The sequence below is a fragment of the Podarcis tiliguerta genome (assembly GCF_965153285.1).
Source record: "Podarcis tiliguerta genome assembly, chromosome: 4".
Taxonomy (NCBI): Eukaryota; Metazoa; Chordata; class Lepidosauria; order Squamata; family Lacertidae; genus Podarcis; species Podarcis tiliguerta.
In genome coordinates this window covers 62,053,043-62,075,902 of record NC_139537.1, presented here as the reverse complement: position 1 = coordinate 62,075,902, position 22,860 = coordinate 62,053,043, and the positions used below count along the sequence as shown (strand labels likewise).

Genomic DNA, 22,860 nt, shown 5'->3' with positions numbered 1-22,860 from the left:
TGGACTCGAGGCGCCGCTTGGCAGGTGCCGTTTGCTGTCTTGCGGGGCGAATTGAGGGAGGCACCCACCGCGCCTTCCCAGCCTTACCTCGCTCTTTCGTGTCGCCCTGGGCTTGGGCTGCGCTGCTCACTGCAGGCTAACTTAGGTGGCCTCCAGTGTAGCGCCCGGACATCCACTTCTGACCTCATCCGAGGCATGCAGTTGCCTCGAGCTACATCTTCCAGCCTCCCATTCATTTACGGTACTTAGTTCTTGGGCAGTTAGGATACGGACCCTCGTTCCCCCGGTTAGGCGACGAGCTGAGATTGGAGTGGCTTTAAAAACAAAACTTTTAGCAAAGATAGATTAAAAGCCGCGATCGCCAGACGGAATAGCAATTTAAAAAGCAGCAACAACCCAAGGAGGTTAATTTGGAAAAGGAAGGCTAAGGGCGTTTAATAAGCGTAATAATAATACCCTGTGGCTGTTTGTAAATATGCCTTCCACTTGGAGCACTTGGCGAAATGCGAGCCAGCGACCCAGAATGGCCAAGAGGCCATATGGAACTGTGGAGGAATGCTAAAACAATCCTGGCCATGGGGCGAGGGGCGGTGATGGAGGAGGATGACAAGGGAGATAGTGGAGAGCAGGTGCCAAGACGCAGCAGCGCCTCTTGAGGAGAGAGGCTGCAATAACAGCGCCAGCATGCTTGAGGAACACTGGCTCTGGTGTCGGCGTGACCTGGCAAGGGAGGGAGCAGCTGGGACGACAGCCCTGCATGGGCGTGTGAGACCTTGCAAAGCTGATCTCCGGGTCAGAGGGCTGGGAAGGTGGCAGCATCACATGTCATGGGAAGCATGTGCGCTGTGAAACAAAGCTACTAGAGGAAGGAGGGTGAACGGAGAACATCGCATTTCATGGTGTGCTTGCATCTCATAGAGTGACAGTCTGGTGTCCTTTTAAAATGGTACATGCAATGACTTGTACTGCTGCTCCTAAGCATTCCACTTGTTTCCCTTGAAGCCAAGCGAGGAGCACCTGAGGGGCTCCAGGCTGTCATTTAATTCTACTCCACAATAGCAGCTGAGCTGCTGTACCACTCACTTTCAGCAGCTGTCTTTTTGTCATTCCCTAGTTGCCCTATAGCCCTGCTGGCATCACTTGTGAGGTTGGAATGAGATTTCTTTTAGTCGGCTCTCTCTAGCTTTCCTCCACTAGCAATTGTCAGTCCATTGTCCACTCCTAGCATCATTTTTTATTATTATTGATAGCATTAGAAACTGACCTTTTTTTGAGGATGTGGGCTTAGATGATCAGTCCTGCTATTTACCCACTAGTTAAAGCCATTGCTTTATTTGTGGGTTGTAACTTTGAGGAAACTGACATTTTTTTATTTTTACATTGCTGATAAAATGAGAAATTGTGCCTCACCTCTTCGTTACATCCAGCTGCTGCTTGACTGAAACAGCTGAGGTCCATCTGTGGCCCACTCTTAAACACACTCTAGCTCTGTTGAATGGCTGTGAACTTAAGTCTGCTTAAACATGCATAGAATTGCACTGTAAGCTTAGTAGCCACTGTTGTCAAATGTGCTTCTATCTCTTTCAGTAGATATGCTCCCATACTTTTCAAGGAAAGCCTGTTTCAGTCAGTGCTCTTGAAATAGGCAGTTTCTTGCCATTTAGTATTTTGCTTACTCACTGTTTGGTAGTGGCTTGGCAGGGAATATATACTTAAACCTCATTGATTTCAGTGGGAGCTTTTCAGCCTGATTCAGTACATGTTTCCAGTACGTTATTTTCTCTGAAGTAATTTCCAGTTTATTAAATAGGATTTACTCTCAGGAAATGTGTGATTAGGATCACAGCCCCAAGCATGTGCTAAACTCTGGCCCATTGAAAGCAGGACAACCAGAAAGTGCTTAACTTTGGCCGTATGGTGCCCAGAGACTAGAAACTTCTCTTATCCTGCATAGTATCATAGCTCACTTAGCATTTAATTGCCCTATTTTGGTAAATGAGATCACCACATTCTGTGAGAATGAGCATTAGTACACCTGTTCTGTTTGAAACACTAAAACACTTTGCAGTTAGTTGTTTTCTTTATCAAGACCCTGGTGTGGAAGATGTAGTTTTGGTTTTTAAATAATTAATTTCCAGGTCTGCAATTTTCCATGCAGTTGCAATCTCTTATTTACTGATACATAATTCTGGGCATGTATGAAGCCCAAGAAAGATGCTTGTATTTCTCTTTCTTTTAAAATGAAAATTCTAGGTGGTTTAGATTTTTTAAAATCACGTGTAAAAAAATATTGCATCAACATTCTACACAATGTGTCTCAATAGATATAGCATTGGTTTAGCTACAGTTTCATTTTGTAACATTTCATTGAAGGCTCCAAGATGTGATAAGTATTATAAGAGGACAATTGTGTGTACAGTGGTGGTGGTGGTTTTTTGGAAGAGCAGTAATATCCTTTTTTAAAAACATCCCATGTCATTTTCCAAAAATGGAGCTTCTGAATGAAGCATTGGAAATCAACATTTCATTGTGAAATGTATCACAGAATATGAAATTTTGCCTGCTTATCCTGAGCACCCAAGGATATACTTTGAGGCTTTTAGCATAAACAGCCCACATTTTAAGATACATTGTTTATACTGGCATTGCATTTGACTATACTTATTGTCTTTCTGCTTGTTTGCCTTCCCAGTGTAAAAACAACAATATGAACATATGAATGTGGGTTACAGGAAAGGCTTTCATGTATTAGAGATAACTCCAGTTTTCATATTTATTTTATAAAATCCCAAGTATGAAAACTGGAGTTCTCTAATCCTGGCTTGTAGCGTGAATAAATCTAGCTAGTATCAAATATATCTGTGAAGCTGGTGCAATTGAATGACTGATTTATGAAGAACTGCTATGTTGTGGGCATTATTTCTCAGACTTCTTTACCTTGCTAATGCATTGCAATTTCATCCTCCTTAAAACTTGAGGCATATGGTCTTAGTTATTTAACTCTTGTAAGTATTTCCATAAATAGTTATGTAAGCCTGTTTAATAATGCTTATTAACTATATACATGGTTCCCGAAACAGGGCAATGATTTGCTGTTCAGCAAAACTGCAAAACAGTAGACAGTATTATGGTAAAATGCTTCATAAAAATGGAAGGTCTAATACTTTGACCTTATTCTATTGGAATTAATGAAGCTAGTTCATTTCATTACCATTCAGTTGATGCCTACTTAGAACATTTGGTTTCTGAATTGGTTGTGTATGTGCATATTGTGCATGCAATGCATGGGACAACATGGCCATGTTCTTTGCAACATTAAACAGATGGATTGGGAATTATCATTTGCTTTTTGCATTTTAAATGGTTGTGATTTCCCTCAAGATCCCTGGAGTGATGTTTGGGGGATTTTTTTGTTGTGGGGGTTGTTGGTGTTGGGTTTCTGGGTCTTCATTTTAGTTAAATCCTACTTAGAATTAAGTTCAGTGTGGCTTACTCAGACTGAGGTCTGAATATTTTGACTAATGAAGCAGAAGTTACAAGCCTATACTTCTAACTTTGTGTAGTACTAGTGACTGGTTTCCCTGTTTAAAAAACTGCTGTTTGTGTTTCTAAAAGAAAATCAATTAGTTATTTTCCAGTTTTTTCTTTACTGGTATATCCGCTTCACACTTAATGGACTTGGGAAGAGAAGATAATAGTAGCCCAAACTCACTTATGTGCACAAACGAGTTTTCAATAACATTAACCTGCTTGAAAGTATCCTATATTATGACTTCATTGTTTTTCCTCGCCAGAGTCTGTTTTTATGAATACCAAAAAACACACTTGCTCATTAAGAAATGTGTTTAGCTAAAATAAAATAAGCATTATTATTGCATGGGGCATGCCATTATGTGACAAAAACCTTTGGTTTTCTTTCTGTGTTTACAGCTGTAGTTTTTCTCTATTCCCACTTCCATGTACCCTGAGGCTTCTGCTAGTACTATAGATATTGAAAATATGGGGAGGAGAAGCAGAAGAACCAAATCTTACAGGAGGATTGCAGGAAAAGTTTACATATGAACAAACATTATAGAAACGTTTAATTTTTTCATTTGTAGAAACTCTGGTCTCTGTCATGGTAGATCATTTGTCTGAGAAAGGCTCACAGCTGCCAGTTCAGGTGGAAGGCAGGCTAATTGGGAGTGCTGCCACCTAGCATACCTACTCATGTGTAAATTTTGTTGCAGGATTCAAAGGTATAACTTTAGCCAGGGCATACCATTGTAATGAATTTTAATGTAGCCTTATGCCACGCAGCTTTATAATTTCCTGGCTACACAAGCTCATATAATATCAGTTATTAAAAGTTTGTTTATCTGACTAGATCTAATATGCAGCAGTGTACACTATTTGAATTCTTACAACATAAACCTTATGTGGAAAAAGCACTGTGAGATGTCCTAATATTATAAATATATTACAATAATACATAAGAATTATTTTGCGACTTCTTCTGCTGTGACATTTCTGGAATATACTGCAGGCCTTTAATGACAATGGGGACTGTTTGGGCTGTGGTGCAGTGTTTTGAGAAAGGACTGCAGATCCAGGGAGCTTCCTTTCAAGCTATTCAAGGCTTCCAGGTTGCAGCATGGAGGATCTTGCACTAAGTCCTGCAGCCCCTCTCCTACAGAGAAGAACCTCGTTTATTATTTCTAAATTGAATTGATGAGAAGGAGGAAGTGTGCTCCCTTATCTATGAGTTGCCTGCAACTCTGAGTAACCAGGTTCTGTTCATGCAGCAGAATTTCTTCTTCTTCCTATGCCCCTCCTTCATGTCCTGAAAATCTGGAGGGTCTCCTAACCTTCTGGAGCTGATTCTGAGGGTGTGTGGGTGGCTGCAGGAAGAGAGGAAGTGGAAGTCTGTTCCACGCATGCAATGGCAGCTGCATCCCTCACTCCAAAGAAAGTTTTGTCTCCTGTGTGAAGCTTGCATATAACACTCTTCTGTAATAGTGCTGTAGAATTTCCAGTTCTGATTATTTTCTGCCATTCTATGTAGGCTTCTAAATGTGACGGGATGTGGCTCAGAGTAACAAAGTATGCACACAATGTACAGGTATGTTGTAGCAGCACACACTATTTTCACAAATTCCAATGTGTGCATCAGTGCAAGCTGTGTGTACGGATTACAGTGGACCCCAATAAATTTATTGAATTGGGTTTCAGTAATTTTTCTGGATACACCCTGGCATACATTGCAACTGAATCCGTCATAAATATTGTCCTTGAATTGAGAGGCATAGCATCTTAACATATTGCTTCTGATATCAAATATAGACTTTTTTTGGGTGGGATTATATGCATATTTAATCTTCCACCCAAATTGAGGGGTGAAATTACATTGACCCATGGTGCAGTGAGGTACAGAAGGGCTCAAATGAACATTTTCTCCCTGGACTATCAGAATCTTTAAAAGAGCCTGCCTTTGTTTGTAAGGGCTGACCTTATTATGTATCTTAATAAATAAATCAAGCCAGGTATTTAATGTCTTGCTCTCATGTTATTCAATATTGAATGCATGAAGAACATGACAGTAGGGAATGTAATGATGGAAATGTCAACATTTGGCCTGAAGCAATAAGAAAACATGGATGAATGACTCCAGACTATTTTATAACACTTTGTAATTTATAATTAACATAGGTGTGATGCTTATTTCCTACATATGAATGGCTGGGGAGTAACTTTCATAAATTTTAAGTATTGTGCCATCATAAATCTAGCAAGAGCACTGGTACTTGTCTCCTCCCCTCCAATCTTTCCTATTTTTGATTTTAGGATTAAGTTATTGGACTAGATGGACTAACAATTAACTGAAATATGTGCTTATCACTATGCTGTTTTGTGATACAAGAGATTTGAAACTGCTGATACCCAACCTTGAAATATTATTTGATTGAGCTATGGAGGAGGGTAAGGTATTAATAGTCTCCCAGAGAAACCACCTGTTGCTGAAATAGTTTTGCAGCTGATATCTCGTGTTGTGGAAATTACTTGAGTGCCAGTATATTACTGCAAAGTGGTTCTACACAGCTATCAAACATGTATATTGAAGGTACATGACAACATGAGTGGAAGTTAACATGATAGGGAGGACAGTTTGGATAATGATAATTGTATGTGGAAGTGATGCCCTTGACAGATGTGAGCTATGTGTATGTCATTCATCAGTGTAGTTATGGAGTAACTGAGAGAGCTTCAAATCATTTTCTAAAGTCTGATAAGTTATACATTCTGTTTTGAAGTGATGATTAAATGCATATTGTCAGGAATTATTTAGATTATTGTTTAATTTTTTGTGTGTGTTCATTTTCTGTAAAATGAATATAGATCACAAGTGATATTCTTCATATTACTAAGAAAGGATATTAGCATATTTTTAGATATACTTAATAGAAAAAGTGTATTTGAACTGTTCTTGCAATTAGCAAATTGTAATTTTCAGGTAACAAAAAAACAGGATCAATTCAGCTATTGCATTGCTTTATAGTAGTTATTTTTCCAAAGCAATCTGGGTTTACTGTGTTTTCCTAGCTATCCACTGATCCAGTCCTTCACCTGAATTAATCCACCTTTGAGCTAGCTGAAATAGTAGTCTCTGTTGTGGTTGTGTAGTTTGGAGCAGAAAAAATGGGGAGAGGAGCAATGGCATTTGGCATTTGACTCTCAGAAAGAAGTGATCTGGCAGGCTTGGAAAATTGGCCTTAGGAAAGGGGCCTTCCTCCTTAACAGAACCTTGGAGGATAGTGGAAAGAGAACATGACTCTAGCTGCCAGTTGGCTCTCAACAAAATGATCTGTGGAGAAGAGACTTAAGGAGGTGTGATTTGGCATTTGCAGTGATAATTTGTTCTTCCAATGACTATCAGTCGAGCTGAGAAAGAACAGGAATATCGTTCGTAAATATGTTGTCTTTTCACAGTATTATCCTGTGTGGTTATTGTTTGTTATGTCTTCCATAAACCTAGTCCATTGATTGGGCCTACAAATAAAACAAACACATGAGATTTATTATAAGCTTCAAATAGCCCCAATCAGGTTTCGGTTTTGTTATAAAGAACCCAGCTGCTTCTGCTTCTGTTATGATTATTATTTGCTTAGCTTTGTATCTAGTTGCTTGCATAGACCTAAAACTCATATATTTGCTTTGTGTGTCAGCTAACTTCTAACACACACCTATACTAAATGCTACTGATATAGTTTGCTATTACTATTTAACATATTACTTAAAGTATATGCTTTATATAAGAACAAAAATATTGCTCTAAAAACTATGGTCAGCATACGTTAGGTGAAGTTTTCAACATTAATAAGCAAACAACAGATTTGGCACAAACTGATAAGCAGCAGAAGACCACTCTTTTGGCCATTGTTTAACATGCAAAACTAAGCTGGGACGGTTGGAAGAAACACTTGGGGATAAACAAACAAACATTAGCACAATACTCACAATAAAAATACAGTAATAATTCCAGAAGTTATTGGTTTTACTTAATATAAAATTTCACATGGTGTTCATTGTTTCATCTGGCACTTCCTTTCCTCAGCAACAGGTCTGGCAACTGTTACAGATACAATGTATACAAGTCATATATGTATGTTTATTGATGTTCAGCAAATAATACTATTGAATAGAAAAGTGAAGAAGTATAGATAAATACATCAGCTTTATAGACTGAGACTAAAACCTTTGGCCTCTCACTTAAGAACAACCCTGCAATGATCAATACCCAATACAGGCCATGGGGAAGGGTATGGGTTTGTTCCCCTGGACAAAGTTAACAAATATGAGGAAAACATAACTGCCATGTCATTTATTTATTTTTTGCATGCCCAAATTCTCAGCTTCAAATTGAGATACTTTACATAAGGAGCCAGGGCTAAACAAAACTGCTGCTTGAAATGTCTAAGAAGGGGCATGGGTCAGTATATTTGGAAGGCTGTTAGTTTCTTAAAGTATCTGTGTATTTACCATACTATTCACAAGATATGTTGGATTTTCAAAAAAACCTATGACACAGGACACAATGCATTTGGGCTGTTTTGCAATTTAACTATTTTTACTATTTGAGGAAACAATGTTAAGCACAATAATATTTTAAACTAATATATTGATTACCTTATATAATTTCACCAACAATTATTAAAATCTTGCAAATCTTAATGAAGCTGGTCATACTACAAAAGCTAACTGCTATGTTTCCAGTGCTTAGTAATAGTAAAAGTTAATGCTATTAATAATTTTATTTCTACATACTTATATATAAGAATATATAAGAGTTGTTCCACCTCCCTAGCTAGACTGATATTTGGAATGTGTCAGTATCATACCTCAATTCTATACATCATCAGAAGTAACTCCCACTAGTTCAGTGGGTCTTAATCACAAGTGAGTGTGCATAAAATTGCATCCTTAGCTTTGTATACAAACGTTTTGAGATTCTGGGAATTTCAACAATTATGTAAGTTTCCTGTATAGTTCTTAATTGGTTTTTTTCCAGATTTCCATGCAATTTTGTATGTCTGCTATATATTTTGCCCATCTGTCTGTTCTCCATGCATTTGAATGCCTTTTGTGATATGGTTGTTAAACTTAGTGTGACAGTTCCCAAAGTGGAGAAGCCAGTTTTTGTCTATGTTTGATTGACATTGTGTACCATTATGAATTAAGATGGTGGACTGAAATGTTCCAAACTGCACCAATTTTGATGCCTCTGGAGTTAGCATGGCCTATTTGACTTGACGGTGGCTAAGATCGATGAGTGGGTTTTTGGCCTTTGTTTGGACAGGCACCATTTTGAATCAAGATGGTGGACTGATCCATTCTAAACAGCAGTGATTGGGATGCCTCTGAATATATTGTCACCCAATTTGGCAAGACTGTTACTAAGATCAGGAAGCAGCACTTGGTTTACTTTTAGAAATGGTTGGACCCCATTTGAATCAAGATGGCAGAACAAACTGTTCCAAACCATGCTGATTTGGATGCCAATGAAGATATTTTTCCTGTGTTTCCTGTGACATCATCCAGTTTGGTCTGACAGTTACAAACTGCACCAATTTGGATGCTTCTGACAATATTGGTGCCCAATTTGGAATGATGGCTCCCAGGAGGAGGTTTTGGTCTATGTTTGGAAACCGTCAGGCACTGTTTTTTAATTACTGGTCAGTACCTATGTATGAACTAAAATTGGAACTTCGCTCAAATACATGATTTTTTCTTAGGCGATTAACATTTTCATTTGAACTAAATCTTTCCATGTTAAAAACACTTCCAAAATATGATCCACATGTATCATTTAAGATGCCCCATATAATTCTTTTAAAATCAATCAATCAATTATTGTGTGTTCATATGCTTTTTTGGGGTCATATGCTTTTTGGGGGATCTAAAGGCCTTCTTGATTTTGAAAGAAACAACACTCATATACTTATTCAGTGACTTTAATTTTTGAAAGTGAGTGGCTAACCCCTAAGATGCTATAGCCTAATATGGCTGACTCGTACAAGGATTCTGAAAGGTAATAACATTATTACATGACTTGATCTTTAGAATATTTTCAACATTTATATCTGCCGGTACATGTGTGTAACTTGATTTTTCTCATCACCGCCCTGCCCAGGAAGTGTGTGAGAGAGGTACCTAGGCTAAGGACTAAGACACAATGATGGCTAGCTAGACATGAAATATTGTTTGCACAGCTGTATCTTGGAAATGACCAAATCGTTAAACAACTTACTGGGGGGAAGTGAACAGAGACTCTTATTATGTTCAACCATGAAATTGCTGAACAGTGCTTGTCCTGTTATAAAGTCATTGCATATGTTGCTAGGTCAAAACCCTTACCCTTATTATCCTATTGCGTTCAGAAATAATTGATACTTAGCTCTCTTATCGTAAAGCAACTGTTTCATGGAAGAAATAAATTTCTATTCCAGTGATGCATTGTAATTGTAACATTACCACCAAATTATTATATTAAAACCACACTAGTTTTGACATAAGATCAAGAACAATCTGTCCCACCTGATTGCATTTTGCAGTTGTTGAAATAGGACTTCAATGCAGTAATTAAATCATGAGCATCAAAAGAGCTTTAATATTTAGTAAAAAAAAAAAAGGATGATAAAATGTTGTTAATTTATGGCACTAACTTATTCAAAATGACAGCTATTATTTTACTTGCAAGTATTTAACACTTGCTTGTAGAACAGATGTCTTAGGATTTAATGCATGTCTCAAGTATTAAGTTTTGATTAATGAAATTTGTCTTTGACCTAAAAATATAGTTAAGATGCTTTATTCAGCACACATGCAAATCTGAATTCCATAAACTGGTTATCGGTGTAACAGCTTTCTCACTTCTTAAGACTGTATATCATTGTTGGTAATCACAGTACACTTATTATGCGAAACACCTTTGTGTAATGCTTGTGGTGTGCCTTTTCTCACCACTGATATAGCTATCTCATTATATGAGGCAACATTACACTCTTCCAGGAGGGGTCTGATGCTGATATGGAAATACCACCTACTTGATTCTAGGTCACCAACCTTGATGATAGCTGAGTGGTAGACAATATTCCCTGCATGAATAAGGCCCTGGAAATTTTAGTTCATTGGAGATCAGGTTGGAAGGGTGAGACTATGTCTGTCTAGCAGGGCCAGTACAGTTGGACTCTGTATGAGGTGCAGCATCAGAACTCATAATCTTGGGGCAGTGGCTGGGAATCTAGGAGGTTCCACTGCTGATTGCCCAGGGCCCTGCTTTTCCAGGGCTTCCATGAACCTTCCTGTCTAATTTCCAACAGTGCCCTGGAGGATCTGTTGTAGTGCCAGCCATAATGCTCTGGAGTGATGCTGTGTTGGGCACTCCAGATAGTTGGATGATATCTAAATGATGGCTCTGAAATACCACCACTCATGAGGGCAGCATTGCAGCCGGCTGCCAAGTAAGGCCTTGCTGGCTTGCCTGTAGGGGCACTGGGTCAAAGGCCCTCTTAAGCCTGGAATCAGACCTGCTTGGTATAATGTTCTTGCATACTAACCATGTCCACTTGGTTTCAGGTGTGTGTATCTCATGTGGCAATGTAGAGCCAAGAAAGTTCAGATAGTATTGGCCAAAAGTATGATAAATGTATTTGTGATTTTTTGATCCTTATACTGGGATCAGGAAAGCTTATTTTCCCTTTTAATGCTGATAATCTGTGACAAAGTCACAGGGTGTTGGAATTAATAATGGATTCATGTCAGCAAATTTGGTTTGGCAGGGATTTTTTTCTATGGGGTGGATGGGAAAATAACATTGGGCAGTTTCCTACTTCTGTGGATTTGAACACTTTTTGAATAGTCTTGTAGTTATTTGTGTTGCTTGGACATCCTCAAGTTGTGCATTTGCTGCATTCTGCTCTATATTTGTAGCATGTCTGCTCCACCTGGTGCCTTCCAGATGTTTTGGACCACAACTTCTGTCACCCCTGATCATAGGCCATGATGGCAGTGGTTGATGGGAATTGTGGCCTATAACATCTGGAGGGCACCAGGTTGAGGAAAGTTGACATAGTTTAATTAATGTTGAACTGAAATTTGGATTGCTTACTCCACAAAACTATAGAAGCACATTCTTGATAAGGCAAACTATACACTTGGTGTGAACATAACCACTGTGTGAAGAGGGTCTTCTACCTTTAATGTGGCATTTGCTCTTTGAAGCAAGCAACCATCACATTTTGCATCATCCCATACCTCTTGACAAAGGATGCTACCAAACATTTAAGATTACGTCAACTAGTCTGTGTTCTGTTTTCAGTGGATATTATCAAATTTGAAAGCATTGTTTGAGAGATTTCTTTAATATGTCAGAAGGGTTTCTGGTATCAAATATGAAGAAAACATGCCAAATTTTTCTTTAATATATTTTACATAATGGCCATTCATTATATAATGCTCAGACCATATTCTTTTATTTTCTTGTAGTTCTTTGTATCAAAGTTTACTTTTATTCCAAAGATTCCAACTTTTTTCATATTGTGGGTTCTGTTTTAATAGTTTGCTGTTTAGCATGAAGACCAAGTTACTTCAAGTGCAAATCACTTAATTTTTTTAGCAAATCAGCAGTTCTAGTACCCAGAGGCCCAAGCTTTAGGTTGAATAACAGCATTTGTGACTGTGTGGTAAATTCAGCTAAATTTGTGAGGTTCACCTGAAGACCAGCATTAAAAGACTTACATAATACTAAGTAGTATTATCATTGAACCACAATTATATCATTTTAAAAGTGAAAATAAGTACTGAACATGCGTAAAATTATGCTGTTATTTGTATAGTCAAGTGTCATGCATGCCTTTGTATGGGACTGGTGTTTGCATGGTGTTCTGGCTGAAGCATTAAGACTTTAAAACAGAATTGAGAAATGACAATGAAACCTGCATGAATTGAGCTGATATGTTGTGACGAAAGTGAGCATGGTACAAGGAATGAGAAAACTACATAGGCCAGGTGCAGACAAACTTAACATTGCTGACCTCTTAACCATATTTAGCAGGGACTGGGCAATGGGTTTGAGCCTAAATTTTCTTCATTCCTTATTGTTTCTGCATAAATTCTACTACTGTAGTCAGTATTAGCACTGCTGAAAGTTAGTTTGAAACTAGGGTTTAAAGGTACCGTATGTGGTTTTAAGGTGAATATGTGTGAGAACAAATTAGTGGACTACTCCTTCAACGAAGCTAAAGAATTTTATACAAGAATTTTGATTCTGACCATTTCCCTCCATATTCATCTAAATGTTCAAATCTCTGTTGATCAGTTTGTGAAACATTTTGCTTAAATTCTTCAGTCTAATATAGATTTCCCCTTATTTCATTTATATGGAAAAATAATTCTTCCCTTCACACATTTTTTGTTTGTTTTTGTTTTAGGTCTCGATGATTGTCTGCAGCAGTATATCAAGAATTTTGAGAGAGAAAAGATTGGTGGAGATCAGTTGCTACGTATCACTCATCAAGAACTGGAGGATCTAGGGGTTACTCGAATTGGCCATCAAGAACTCATCTTAGAAGCAGTTGACTTGCTGTGTGCATTGGTAAATGTCTTTGTGATAGATTGTTGGGTGGCAAGAGAGACAATTTTTGTCAGGAATGGTTTTTTTTTTTTTTTTTTTTTTTGCAGTTTGAATGCCACAAATGTTCTTTACATTACTACATCAATCTAGAATCCTCCACTTTTAATCACATCAGTTTCAATGTGCCAGTTTCTTACAGTATTACAAAACTGAATTTTAATTGAGGAGGATAATGAGCATGATGAGAATTGATCTGTATATCTTTCAAAATTCGGTGTTATTGCCAGTGCTGTTTAACAGAACTCTGAGCGCGTGTTTTGCATTTTCAATAGTTGCACTAGAACCTGCAGTTGCCTTAAGAAAAAATTGATTTTGTATAGAGTTTATTTCAGGGACTTTTCAAGACTGCTTATGATTACATCATGTTTAGAAAAAACATTTTACTAGTACCCAGAGTCTATCAATTACTTCACATGTTTTTGAACATGTTTTTGAACTGAGCCTGCAGTTAAAAACAAATTATGTATTTGAATACCTGGTTAAAATTAAAAGGGAGAGGTAAGGGGTGAGGCGGCAGAGAGACAAGATATGGGAGCTGTTCTGCTGCAGGTGGCTCTGCGCCGGAAGTTTGGGGGCGAGGTTCTGAGGCAGTGCACCTGGGATTGGTGTAGGGCCAAAGAGAGGCCCACCCAGTGTACGCTGCTTACACCACAAGGTGCCCAATGCCTGGTTTGTTGTGCTGGGCTCCTTACGTTTCCTGTTTTCTTTTCCTGAGCAAAAGTCAACAACTTTGGGAAAACTTTCCTTAAAAAAAAATCAATAACCTTGGGGTCCCCCCCCCCTAAAAAAAGGTCGGCAACTCTGGGCAACCTGGGGGGTGGGTACCGGGCAGATCTTTGCATCCTGGTGCTGCATATGCTTAAGACAGCCCTGGTTGCATTTGAGGTCTAACTGGTAGGTAATAAATTCAAGGGACTTAAGAGTTTATGTTACAATTATGCAAACAATAGGAGAGGAGTATGGAATATGGAGCGGGTCGCGGGTGGCGCTGTGGGTTAAACCACTGTGCCACTTGGGTTTGCCTATTGAAAGGTCGGCGGTTCGAATCCCTGCGACAGAGTGATCTCCCATTGTTCGGTCCCGGCTCCTGCCAACCTAGCAGTTTAAAAGCACACAGTTCAAGTAGATAAATTGGTACCGCTCTGTTGGGAAGGTAAACGGTGTTGCCTTGTGCTGCCCTGGTTTCGCCAGAAGTGGCTTAGTCATGCTGGCCACATGACCCAGAAAAACTGTTTGCAGAAGCAGACAAACGCCGGCTCCCTCGGCCTTTAAAGCAGGGTGAGCGCCACAACCCCAGTGTCGTTCACAACTGGACTTAATTGTCAGGGGTCCCTTTACCTTTTTATGGAATATGGAGCAAAAAGTAACAAAAGTCTGGCCACTTTGGGATGTTTCCCCCCTGAAAGGCTGGGTTGTTGTTGTTGGCACTCATCTGTCTTGAGAGACAGTGGAGTCTGCCTTCTGGGGGTGAAGTTAAACTGCTGCATTAGCAGCACCAAAGTGTCCTCCCTGGTGACCAGATCCCCCCTATTCAGCCTTGCTGGTGTGGTCCAAAGGAAAGCAGAGCAATGTGTTTGGCACCAGCTTGGCTGTAAGAGTTGCCAGAAGAAAGTGTACAAGGTGCTATCCAACTGTCTTAGGGTCTTCACTCCATATTTGTGTAGGGTTTAGTACTTAGCCTTTTCTTCTCCTGAAGATATCCTGCAAATCAGTGGAGGTTTAGGGTTAGGGTTAGGGGTTAGTGACATTAGGGTTAGTGACACTGTTAAACTAGGATATTAAAAAAAAATCTGGCTTTCATAACACCCTAGCTTCATAGCTTTTGGATTTTTAACTTTTTCTCCTTCTGTTATAAGAGCAGAAATAGCAGCAGCACTCAGCTAATTGCTTCTGTAGATTTTATATATTAGGCTTCCTGAGTCCTACTCCCTGCTGTTGCTTTGCTTCTTAGATGTTTATAATAAAAACTATTGTGCTTTAAAAATCTATTCTCATCCTTTGTACTTTTAGTAAAAGCAACATGCATATTATACTTACAAAATGTCACATTGCTCATGGCCTTTTCACATTTGCCTCAAAGTTATACCTGCATGAAAGTAAAAATTATTCTGATCTCAACAATAGATAGTTTCATAGTTGCCTGAGAATTTAGTAAAAAAAATATTAATTTTATAGGAGATCTACAGAAGTTGGATAAATTGGTATTGCAGTCCATTCCATAGATTGTGGAAAGAATTAAGTAAAGTAGCCACATGATCACCTTTCTGTTTTAATTATTTTAAAAGCCACAAGTGAACATGAACATGTATTTGCTCCCTTGAACAGACACTGTGGATAGAAACTGCATTCATATGTTTAAGGATCTGACAACATTGTACACAGCTTGAGCTTTTAATACAGAAAAAAGCAGAAGTGACAGTAGTAATAATATGCCTGCTTACTGATTTGGAACATAGCCTTCAGTTTCTAGTCAGTATTTTATTCAGTGAATCTATGCATCCTTAGCAGAATGCAGACCAGAATATAAATCATAGGTTAAAAAATGAATGATGCAGCAGCAGGTGATGACTAGTTTTGCTAGCCCACTTGTGCAACAGCTGAATCCGTTTGGTTTCTTGCACTTGTGAAAGATGATGTGCAATTGCTTACATAAGAGCTTACATTTCAAGTTTGTTGGTCACATTTTTATAAGCATAAATCCACACTATAATAGTGTGAGAGAGAAAGAGAGAAATCAAACCTTAGTTGCATCATGTTTTTCTGTTTGTAATACTACTAAAGCTTCTGTTTCTAGCTTTTCCTCAGATTATATGTATAAGTATATGCATATGTGAGGAGATTTCTTGAAGAACCTTAGACTTGATTGCCATGACATGTTTTGGATCCTGAACATAACAGTTTTATTACATTCTACGTTGAAGCCCCAAGCTAAGAGTGCAGTTATACCTTTTCTAAATAAGTAAAGAATGTCTTCCAGTCACTTGGTGGTCTGGACAATAAGAAAAAGGGCTTGGAAGAAACTGCATCAGGGAATAGGATCAATAGTCTTTTCTTAAAAGAAAGATTTGTCATACACAGCTGGAGTAGTGCCACATTGCTAACCTCTAAGAAGCCTCTTTGAAAGGTTTCCACATAAGAAGTGCCAATTCAGAGTGGCCATGTTAATTTGTTATAGCAAAATTCCAAGAGCACTGTGGAATCTTACTTATGTATAAATTCTGGCATGAACTTTCGTGGAGAAAAGTTTGCTTCTTCAGCAGCATGATGTGACTGCAAAAGCATTCAACGAGGGCCTAGGGCAGGGGTGGCTAACCTTTTTTGACTGCATTTGCTGTTCACCAACCCTCTGAGAGCTGCATGTTAGTGACCAAAGTGAAAGTGAGCACTGCCAAAAATTAGTGTGTCTACCCTGAACCTACTGTCACTGGCATGCACTGCTAGCAGATATGCATTCAAACATGCCACACATACAGCACATGCTCCAGGGGGAACGGCTGTAGCTCAGTGGTAGAGCATCTATCTTTCATGCAGAAAGTCCCTGGCATCTCCAGGTTGGGCTAGGAATGCCCCGTGCCTCAAACCCTGGAGAGCTGCTGCTAGTCAACATAGAAAACACTGAGCTAGACAGAACAGTGGTCTAATTCAGTATAAGACTATGTTCTCTCCCATCCCTTTTTCTCTCACACAACCCCCCCCCCATAGCATACGTTCTCTTTGTCTGTCTTTGTCTCTCACATTCACACACAACAAACTCATCCCCACTTCAGCATTGAGCTTGATTTGACTCATTCTCCAACAAGCCCAGCCATCCTATGGGGAGGAGAGTCTATTTCATTGGCAATAGCACTCCAGTTGTGGAGCCGTCTATTGCCATTCAGCTGCTGCCTACTTAGACTGCCCAGGTTCTGAATTGGTTGTGCATGTAATGCATGGGGAAACATGGCCATGTCCTTTATAATATTTAATAGATGGATTGGTGATTACATTTTTAATTATATTTCACCTTTGGCGCTTTTTTTTTTTTTTTTGTATTTTAAACCATTGTGACCTGCCTCAAGATCACTGGGGTGTTTGGGGTTTTTTTGTGGTGGTTGTTGCTGTTTGTTCTTTTAATATTTATTTTAGATCATGTTATGCTTTATTTTGAAATTGGTTGCGGATTTTTAATGTTTTATTTATTGCTTATGATAACTTTTGCTATGTTGTAGTTAGTTCTTTTCATGTTGTAAGCTGCCTTGAGCATGGTTTGAACTGTGGAAAGGTGGCATGCGAAGAAAATTATATATGTATGTATGTATGTAATAGGATTAAAGGTGGCATATAAACAGTTCAAACTGTTTTTAGTCAGAGAGAATTTTAATTGACTGTGGTAATTAATGGGCCTGGCAACCATTAGATAATTATGATTTCACTCCCAATTAATGGACCTGGCTCCCAGTACATTTCTAAGCACAATTCAAAGTGTTGGTGCTGACCTTTAAAGCCCTAAATGGCCTCGGCCCAGTATACCTGAAGGAGCGTCTTCACCCCCATCATTCTGCCTAGACACTGAGGTCCAGCTCTGAGGGCCTTATGGTGGTTCCCTCACTGTGAGATGTGAGGTTACAGGGAACCAGGCAGAGGGCTGATTTGCTATTTTAAAGGCATAGTTTCCTGGGTAAAGAGACCTAGCATAACAATACATTATGTGGCATAAAGTGGAATGATAAGATGGAGACACTTTATTGTTATGGATTATTTAAAGGCTTCATATTTTTTCTCACATAATCCGATAATATTTTTTATTACTTTTCAATTACAATCCAATAGTAGCCTCATTATAGCAGTACCAATTTATAATACAATTATTAATACCAATCGTTCAAGTACTGAATTATATAATTTAGATAAGGTGGCCCCCTACGTGATAGAATTGATGGCTTGATTATTTGCTTCATTTCTGCATTCCAGAATCTTATTAATTTCCATTACATTCTGGTCATAATAACAATCCCTTATACAACAACTGCAATATTAATAACTTCTATTCGTGTTGACACATTAAATGATTTATTTTTTTAAAAAAATTCTCACATGATCAGTCATCCACTTGCCATCTTGCTCAAGGGTAAGTTTCTCAGGCTTTTAATCAAAAACAAGGCTCAGCAACACATATTGCCTGATCTGAGCTCTCACTTGTGCTGAAGTCTGGAGAAAGAAACAGCAGGAGTCTTCCCCACTGTTTTTCTCATGTCCCCATTTCACAGCAAAATTTTGCCCGTGCCTGAAACAAATTTATGGGTCCCTGCACAGGTACTGAGGACTGTGAAAGGCTTAAGGAGGAAACCCAACCATTCTGTCAAGTTGTTAGGCCGGATGTGCCTAAAGATAGCCATCCCCCCTCCCCACGCCAAAACTTGCTAGATGTGAGGTGTTATAATTCTTTTGAGCTGTCTGTATTTGTGAAAATTGATTAGTATTGGCTAAAGAAGCACCAGAAAGGCACCTATTTTGATACTGATGATACTGATGCCTGAGCGGAGATTTTGGAATGTTTCGGAATTGAGAGCTAAAGCATAACGTCACATCATTAACTGTCAACTGTCACATCAACTGTCATGCATCTACCAACATTCTATTTCTCCTAAAGTTACTGTAACTAATAACACAGGGTAGTGGGGGCAGAAGTGACGCGAGGTTTATTTTGGGATTAATATGGTAATAAATGGTTCCTAGCCCTGATGGGTTTGTTTTACCTCTACTATTTACCTCCACTGTACTTCTGAATACCAGCTGCTAAGAGTCCTACTGATGGGAAAGGTGTTGTTTTGCTCAAAGCCTGCTTGTGGGTTTCCTCAGAAGCATATGTTTGCTCTCTGTGAGAAGTGGACATTGGACTAGATGGATCCACTGATCCAGCAGGGCTGTTTTTTGTTCATAATAGCTGTAGCCTAGACTCCCTTTTGCCAGGTTAATCGGAATAAATTGTGAGCACATATAATGAAGACTTACTCCCAGAGAGAGAGAATTTTTTTTCTTCTGCCATTTTTTGGCATCCTTAACTTTCATTTTCTTAGACGGAGATCTTATACTCGAATAGCAAGTTTTGTGGATAATAATTGCTATCATATATTATAGCCAATAAAATTGTACTTACAAAAATATGTTCCTTTTATAGTGTATGTTTAAATAATTTGGCAATCCCATTTCCCCTTCCTTAGTTTAAAAATGAGCTGCGTACATGCGGGGGCGGGGTCCTTGTGCAAAAGAGGTAATGGTTCAGAGCCCAGTTGAGCACCAGTGTTCCAACTCAGCATTTTGTTGCAAGCATTAACTTTCTTTCTTAAAATGCCACCTTTATTGTAATTTGTCAAAGAAATATTTAAAGTAATTCAAATAAGACAAAACCACAATTTAAAACTCCGCAAAGCATAACACACGTGAGGTGGGATTTAACTAAGTCTTACTCAGAGTAGGCCTGTTGAAATCAATGGATCTAACTTAGTCATTTTCATAAATTTCAATGGATCAGCTGTGAGTGAAACTTAATTGAATGCCACCCACGAAAATTATTGTTTGTAAGGGTTGTTCCACACATCTGAGGAGTGTCTACTTTGGATTATGCTCCATTTAGTCAAACCATCTATTCAAACAAATGAGCTAGCTCACATGTGCACCATGCAAGCCGTAGCTGCATCTGGATTAAGATGATTTAGTGTAGGTAGGTATTATGTAACAATAGAAAAAAAAAAGTTGGTTTTCTTAACTAAGTACATTTTAAGGATAAGCTTCACAGCATATTGGAAGCTTTTCCTAGAAATATCCACACATTGATAAAAACTACTCAAAGGAAGGCAAGAGTTAGGACAGTACCGCATCATCTGCAGCCCACATGGTTATACAATATGAATATGTTGGTTATAAATGAGTATGGCCATACTTGTTGCTGTAAAGATGTGGCTTTTGGCTTCAGGCTTGGAGGACTTAAAAAATGTTAGCCCCTGGCAAGAGGAGGGCCATCTCTTCTGCATTTAATAGATATAGTTTAGTTTACATGAGATTCAAGATTCAGTTTCCTGTATTGACAGAGCAGATCATTTCTTATGTTACACAGGTGAAAGTGGGTCTATAGAGAGGTTAAATTAATTAAAGGCTTAAAATTGCTTTACAGGATATCAGAAAAGTACACTTGTTTGTTTCCCTAGATAAAGATTACATAGACTTTTGCCCAAGTCTGTGTCAATATTTTTTTGGAAACAAAGCATGCAAGGACTTTTTAAAGCAGTTTGCCATGTATGCTTAGATTTTAACCATCCTTGGTTTTTTTTAGTGCTTTCTATAAAGATGAAGAACTAACTGTTTTCCCAATTTCTTTTAAATGCAGAACTATGGACTGGAAACTGAAAACCTAAAGACACTTTCTCACAAGCTAAATGCGTCTGCCAAAAACCTTCAGAACTTTATCACGGGAAGAAGGAGAAGTGGTCACTATGATGGCAGAACCAGCAGAAAATTACCAAATGATTTCCTTACCTCAGTGGTGGATCTGATTGGAGCAGCAAAAAGTCTCCTGGCTTGGCTAGACAGGTAATTTCAGGACTTTCATGGATGACCATTTTAGTCATGCACATTCACCTACATGTTCATATGCTGTTTGTTAGAAGACTATATTATAAAGTTATACCTGCAAGTTGAAGTTACCTGCTTTAAAAAAAAGAGGAACTATCACAATATTCGGTCTGGATCTGCAAGTGTGGTAGAAACTGTCTGAACACAAGTTTTCTCTCCTGAAGACAAATCCTCAGAATGCAAAGAAAGTATGTTGAAACAACTTCTGCCATATTTGGAATATATGTCTTCACCCGTTAGGAAGGAGCAAAATAATGACAGCTCTTGGTACTTTGTTTCTTATTATTTGTTTCATTGAAACATATGTATTTTTATTTCACTGAAACGTGTATCTTATTTTTCAGTTTGAAAAACCACATTCCCCCAAATCAAATAAAAATATTAAAGCTACCTAGATAGGCCATCCAGAAAACCCCCAAATGCAAAGGAATGATAGCCTTTTGGGCCAACTGCCTAAAATATGGAACTTCAGCACACAAGGCTTATAGCTACCTGCTGCATTCCAAGGCACACCTAGATGTTCTTCCAAGGAAGAACTGGCAGTGCAGGTAGGGCTCATATGAAGGGCTAACTAGGTATGAAGGCAAATTTGTAACATGCAATCAATGCTATTTTATTTTCATTAGGACCAGAATGCATGGGTTAACCCTTTCTTCCCTTGCCATGATCCTCATCTACTATTAGCCCAGAAAGAAAAGCTTCATTGGTACCATTGTTTGTGTTCTGTGGAGTGAAATTCTGAACCACATATCCATGTTGTTGTTGTTTAGTCGTTCAGTCGTGTCCGACTCTTCGTGACCCCATGGACCAGAGCACGCCAGGCACTCCTGTCTTCCACTGCCACCCGCAGTTTGGTCAGGTTCATGTTTGTAGCTTCGAGAACACTGTCTAAACATATATCCATGGTAGCTATTAAATGTAAAAATGGGAAAAGAAACAAATATTCAAAGGTGGGTCTTCATATTTATTTGGCTTAGAGTATTAAAGATGTAAATATTGCCAGTTTGAATTATCCCCTGAAACCAATTGAGAGCTAAGATAATGATATGATTGGGGTAATATGCTCCAAGCACCCAACTCCAGTCAATATCCTGTTTACAACATGTTATAAAAATCCCATATGGATGTGACCCAGGCATAGATTACTCTGCCTGCTCATTCTTTCATTTAAATATGGCCTCAGTATTTAGTGGGGAAGTCTTCAAGGAAAGAGTAGATGAATTTGGAAGTGAATTACATTCCTGTTTATTGTGTGTGCTTCTGCTTACCATTAGGCCTACTATTAGAAAGATCTGCATCTCTGTGTCTTTCTTTATCTCTCAAGAAATGAACTTCCAAATGAAGTCTCAATCTTCTCCATTGCTTTTCTTGAAGACTCAGTAACTTTATACTGCATATTAGTGGTGCTGATTAATCATTTTGGGTAGTGGTGACCTGTCTTTATCCCATACCTAACAACATTTTGCCACTGTAGGGACACACATGTAACAGAGCGTTGGCCAAGCTTGCTATCCCATTGTTAAAGGATCTATACAGCTATATGCTTTATCAATTTACTCTTCAATACCCTGCAGTTTTTCAGATGATAATAGGATATTTGATCTACAATATGTTATCAGAAGCCCAATACTGTAGTTTAGCAGCTGCAGTGTTTGGAATAGTAGGTTGTGCACAGCATGGTACCTTACTGATCATGTGTGTGAATCTTAAAATACGACAATGCAAGAAACTCAAAATAACAACATTTTAACAAGATAAAGGTAAAGGTAAAGGTACCCCTGCCCATACGGGCCAGTCTTGACAGACTCTAGGGTTGTGCGCCCATCTCACTCAAAGAGGCCGGGGGCCAGCGCTGTCCGAAGACACTTCCAGGTCACGTGGCCAGTGTGACATCGCTGCTCTGGCGAGCCAGAGCCGCACACGGAAACACCGTTTACCTTCCCGCTAGTAAGCGGTCCCTATTTATCTACTTGCACCCGAGAGTGCTTTCGAACTGCTAGGTTGGCAGGCGCTGGGACCGAACAATGGGAGCGCACCCCGCCGCGGGGATTCAAACCGCCAACCTTTCGATCAGCAAGCCCTAG

At 38.8% G+C, this 22,860-nt stretch overlaps 1 protein-coding gene and 1 long non-coding RNA gene across 11 annotated transcripts in view; one reads left to right on the top strand and one right to left on the bottom strand.

The window, feature by feature from the left end:
• Positions 1 to 22,860, top strand: part of CNKSR2 (connector enhancer of kinase suppressor of Ras 2) — a 262,387-nt gene that overhangs the window by 96,753 nt on the left and 142,774 nt on the right. For 9 of the 10 annotated variants that reach the window (XM_083439388.1, XM_083439384.1, XM_083439391.1 and 6 more), the window contains 2 exons: positions 12,966 to 13,129; positions 20,532 to 20,734. In XM_083439388.1, coding sequence (XP_083295514.1) covers positions 12,966 to 13,129; positions 20,532 to 20,734 — 367 coding nt within the window. Of the gene's footprint in view, positions 1 to 12,965; positions 13,130 to 18,851; positions 18,968 to 20,531; positions 20,735 to 22,860 lie in introns of those variants that run through there. The other variant, XM_083439393.1, reaches the window with a different exon arrangement.
• On the bottom strand, positions 6,508 to 18,731 carry LOC310677120. The gene is made up of 3 exons (XR_014510936.1): positions 18,654 to 18,731; positions 15,206 to 15,254; positions 6,508 to 7,026 (listed from the first exon to the last, which is right to left on the bottom strand). It is a non-coding gene; the product is annotated as an uncharacterized lncRNA (long non-coding RNA).